Below are 4,867 nucleotides of genomic sequence, written 5' to 3' on the forward strand. Positions count from 1 at the left end.
ATGCCTTTTCAACTTGCTCAGCTCGCTAATTTATCTACTTAGTTACTTTACAATTACGATGCTGTGAGTTTCTGTTTTGCTACCAGGACTCTCCCAGAACCAGTGGAGTCACAGAGTTGCACAGATGGAGTAGAATGGCACAACCACGCCCTCTGGAGCAAACCTTTGTATTCCCCCCTCTACACATAAATAACGTATCCCTGTGCTGCGGTTATTAACAATTATTATTATTAATGTGGTGCGATTATGTTATTGTTGTCGCTAATGTGCTGAGCCCGCCGACCCGCTTGCAAACCTTGGAGCTGGCCAAGCAGAGGCTAGGCGTGAAGCGTTGACTACGTGATTGATCTTAGAACTAGTTTTGTCTTTGAGACTTAAAACAGTCCATCGTCCATCATTTGTTTATTTATTTATTTTACCTTCCAACGGTCAAGAACCAATTTACAATATGGTATACAAGATGACTTAATCTAACTTAAACATTACATACAAAAGTGATTTTTTTCAAAATGACATGCTGTAAAGTGAAAGCAATTTGAGCAGTACAAATCAAAATAAATTAGGTAATTTACATCAGGTAAAACCATACTAAATAGAAATACACAAATCAAAACTTTAAATAACAACCAATGAACATGAACAAGAAACAAGAATAGTAAGTGAAAATATAAATGAACGACAAACAATATACATATGTGAGTTTCAACAATAACAATAAATATTTGAGTTTCAAAAAACAACAAAGATAACAAGATTTGTAAAAAGGGAGAAAAATACATTGGAGTGAAACAAAGATTTAAGAGTGATTTTGGGTGGTAACTATGATGAGCGGTGGAAGTCAGTCAGTACCCTCTTCCGGATTGTTTTTTGGCTGTCTGTGAAGATGTCAAAACTGGCACAGAAGGCATTCCCATTTCGAAGCATCCTTACTACTTGTTTAGTACTTGTTTATTGTTGTTCGTTTTGTTGTTGTTTGTTGTTGTTGTTTAGTTTGTACTTGTTTAGCAGACCAACAAATTACGATGAACGATCCTAATAATTTATATGTAACATTGATTGATTTCTTGTTTAGATTTTGATTGTTTTACTTAAAATCCCAACCAAAGTTGATAGTATTAACAATGTATTGGTGTTCATTGATGCAAACCCAATAAACCTAGGAGTCTGCTTTACATTTTTAAAAACCATAATTGATACCTAAAAGGCTAGATAGTATTTAATATTGTGTAGTGAAGTGAGAGGGGTTTTAGATTATGGCAGCTAGAAGAGGTTTAGCCATGTAACATAGATAAATGGTTTTGGGATTGAACTGTACATAAACATTTTGAACGGTAAACCTAACTGGGTCAACTTGGCTTAAGCTGGAAATGCGATTTAGTCTTTAACAAATGTTGATTTTTATCGTATGGAATGGATAATTTCTTTGTCACAGAGTATTCAGGTATATATTCTTCAGCTAATCACAATAGTTGGTCTCAGATTACTTTGATTACTTTAGTTTACTTTGAGTTAACCACTATAAGAATAAACCACCTATCTAAAACAAACCATCGATGGGGGAAAATTTTGAAAACAAAAATTGTATTAATTCCAACAAGAAGCCAAATAAAATCAACGTAGCTACGGCATTAATTGAGTAACCGTTGTTATTTTAAAATTCAAAACATGTTTCTTAGAGATAGACAAAAAAACAAAAATATTGTTAGTAAATTAATATATACTTAATATTGTACAAACTCGCCATATTATTTAGAAGAGAATAGCCCTCGTGCTGTCTTATAAATATAAGGGATATGGTGGTTTCTCAACAAGAGCTAAACTTAGTTTCTAGGCTTTAGATTATTTTTTTGTGTGCTTTGAGTTGAGTGTTTCATACAAGCTATGCGCTATTCGTATGTAACATGCAACAGTTTTTAACAAAAACAGTATATTTTTTTAAGACTTGGTCAACACTATAAATGGAAGAAATATTTAAACCATTTTGTTGAAATGGTTAAACGAAACAAAAACTTAATGCAGTGCCATTAATACAATTATTGAATACATTTTGATTATCGTTTACTTTGACGATTATTGTGATAAGATAATTGTTGTATCGTAAACATAGACATTTGGTTATTCTTTGCGTGCTGAAATTTCGTTTACCTACGACCGTTTTTTAAAGTATCCATTTCAGTTCATTTCTTAGAATTGAAAAGTTTCACTTAACAGCTGTTTACTCTCATAACAGCATAGTTTCATTTCATAACAGCATAGTTTTTCTCATAACAACACGGGTAACGGACCAATGAGCTTCAAGGATTTAGAGAAAAGAAGTAAAATTGTAATGTTTCGAACGTCAACTAATCAGCTGATCAGCTGATCAGTTGAAAATTTTAATTGTTGATCCAACTCGCGTATTTTTAACCTAAGTTGGTGGAAGTTAAAGGAAGGTAGATTGAACTGATTTAAAAATGTTAGTCAGTGAATGTGAAGTTGACGAGATGGAAATGAGAGCACAAACTGTTTGTGCTAATATTTTGCCACAAAAATCGAAACAAAGGTATGACATTACATACTAGCAATAGCAATTCATTAAATTGACAAAACAAAATAAGGTTACATTTATAAATAACTGTAAATCATAACTGTTTCACTATATTATTGAGTTGTCCAAAAAAATATGCAATATTTCCCTAATTATACCTGATATTTAATGGTAAGAATGCTGCTAGCAGAACCTATTCCTTGAAAAAAGTAACGTATTATTTAACGATGTTTTACAAACACGTAATTACATGAAATCAGCTGATTATACAATAAGTCGTTGCATCACTTTCAGTGGCAATGACATTAAACGAAAACGTACCCTACCTAGTTATGAGTAGTGACTGTTAGTAATTAAAAACCAGAATATTGTTAGTAATTAAAAAACGGTCGTAGGTAAAGTAGTGTACGCAACTCGCGTAAATAGTCTTTACGACACGAGTAGAAAATTTAAGGCACGAGCCTTCTATAACTTATTTTCTAGCCCACAATATATTATTTTAATACAATATTCAATAGGCATATTTATCTTTCATCTCCGTACTCAACGGCTCTCATCTCATCAAGGGTGATTACCTATCTGTGCTAATTTATAATCGACCTACAAATATTTGAAAAGATAATTCCGAAGACATGACGCGTACTAATGTGGTGTGCATAGCGTGCAATAGGTCATGTGTATTACTGTGTGTGTACGTTGACATTACTCCATGTACATTTCTCGGGGGGGGGGGGGGGGGGGGGGATTTTCCTTAGAAAGCGACGTCAAGTACGAAGTACGAGTGAGGGTACATTAGCAGAGGGGGCGTGGTCAACTGAAATAACCCGAGCAGAGCAACAGAGAAGGGAAAGGCCCCCCGCCGCCACTCCGCACCGCGCACACAGATACATAATATTATCTATTTACCCCAGCACTTACTGTTGTATTTTGTACCCCCTCCCCTTCTGGGGGACTTCTGCTGCGTTCACTTGTTTACACTTTCGATGTTGTAAGCCCGATTTACACTTTCACAGTCGACTATTGGAGAAGAATACTTGACGCTCACTTGGAGTTAGTTGATGTTTCACATCATCAAATCAAATCAAATCAAATTATCTTTATTCACTTTATACATTTTATATACATGAATAGTGTCAAAGCATACAACATAAGTTATAAAACTTAATCTAAATGGCTTAACCATAAATTTGACAATTATTTTAGAATGGACAGCTAATTCATTTTTGATTTATAAACTCATCTATACTATAGGGAGCCAGATTAATTAAGAATGATTTTAGCTTTTTCAAAAAATTGGGTTTGTTTTGATCTTTTTTTATTAAGGCAGGCAAACTTCTTATGAATAAATTGCCAATATACGAAGGCTTCATTTTTGAAAGTTTCAGACGATGATGACTTTTTACAGTAAGATTTTTCCACCTTGTTTTGTATTTATGGGATACTTCAGTGTTTTTATCTTTATAAACATGCCGAATAGTTTTAAAAATATACAAACCGTACACTGTAAAAATTTTCATTTCTTTAAAGTACTTTTTCACCGACTTCTTGTTCTTAAATTTTTCAATAACTCTAATGGCCTGTTTTTGTAGTTTTAAAACCTTTTTCAAATTTTTTTGTGCTGTCCCACCATAAATTTCGATTCCGTAGCCAATATGACATTCTATAAGCGAGTGGTATATCAATTTTAACACAGCTTTATCACAGAGATAAGCCATTGATCTCAAAACAAACAAGCCTGAATTAATTTTACCAACCAAATATGTAATATGTTCATTCCAATTTAGATGTTCATCAATTATCAAGCCTAAAAATTTAGTTGATTTCACTTGATTGATCGGCTTATTATTTAGATTGATTTTAGGGGTTTGATCTTTTTTTATCTTATTTGTATGAAAGAGAACAAAATTCGTCTTGTTTGTATTAAGTGTTAAATTGTTGTTTGTTAAGAATTGTTCAATATTTTTGAGCTCCAATTCAGTAGAATTTTTAATATCAGTAATTGAACTACCCGAAGTTTTAAGATTTATATCATCAGCATATATACTTAATATACTGGCTGACTCAGTCAATGCATTTGGGAGGTTTTTAATGTAGCATATAAATACATATCATAATTCTACATATCATAATTCTTTGATAATTGTGATAATGTATGGTTTAGCGTTTATACTGTTTAGAGTGCAATACTCAATGTTAATTTGTTTCTTCCATAAGGTCGACTATTATAACAATCTTACTTATTGATAATGAATGGATTTTTAGGCAAAAACTGTTTGCAAAAACATGTTATGTTGCAGTTCAATTCATACCTTGATCGATCTCGTCTGTTATTGGAGGGGA

General features: G+C 32.8%; 1 protein-coding gene across 1 annotated transcript in view; it reads left to right on the plus strand.

Moving 5' to 3' along the window:
* LOC128999092 (tricarboxylate transport protein B, mitochondrial-like) overlaps positions 1-189 on the plus strand; it is a 2,640-nt gene extending 2,451 nt beyond the window's left edge. The window contains exon 3 of the mRNA XM_054425448.1: positions 87-189. Coding sequence (XP_054281423.1) covers positions 87-189 — 103 coding nt within the window. The remainder of the gene's footprint in view (positions 1-86) is intronic.
* Positions 190-4,867: the final 4,678 nt, after the last annotated feature.

This window comes from Macrosteles quadrilineatus, unplaced genomic scaffold (assembly GCF_028750875.1).
Source record: "Macrosteles quadrilineatus isolate MER2022 unplaced genomic scaffold, UCM_ALF_1.0 Scaffold_7__1_contigs__length_78375512, whole genome shotgun sequence".
NCBI lineage: Eukaryota > Metazoa > Arthropoda > Insecta > Hemiptera > Cicadellidae > Macrosteles > Macrosteles quadrilineatus.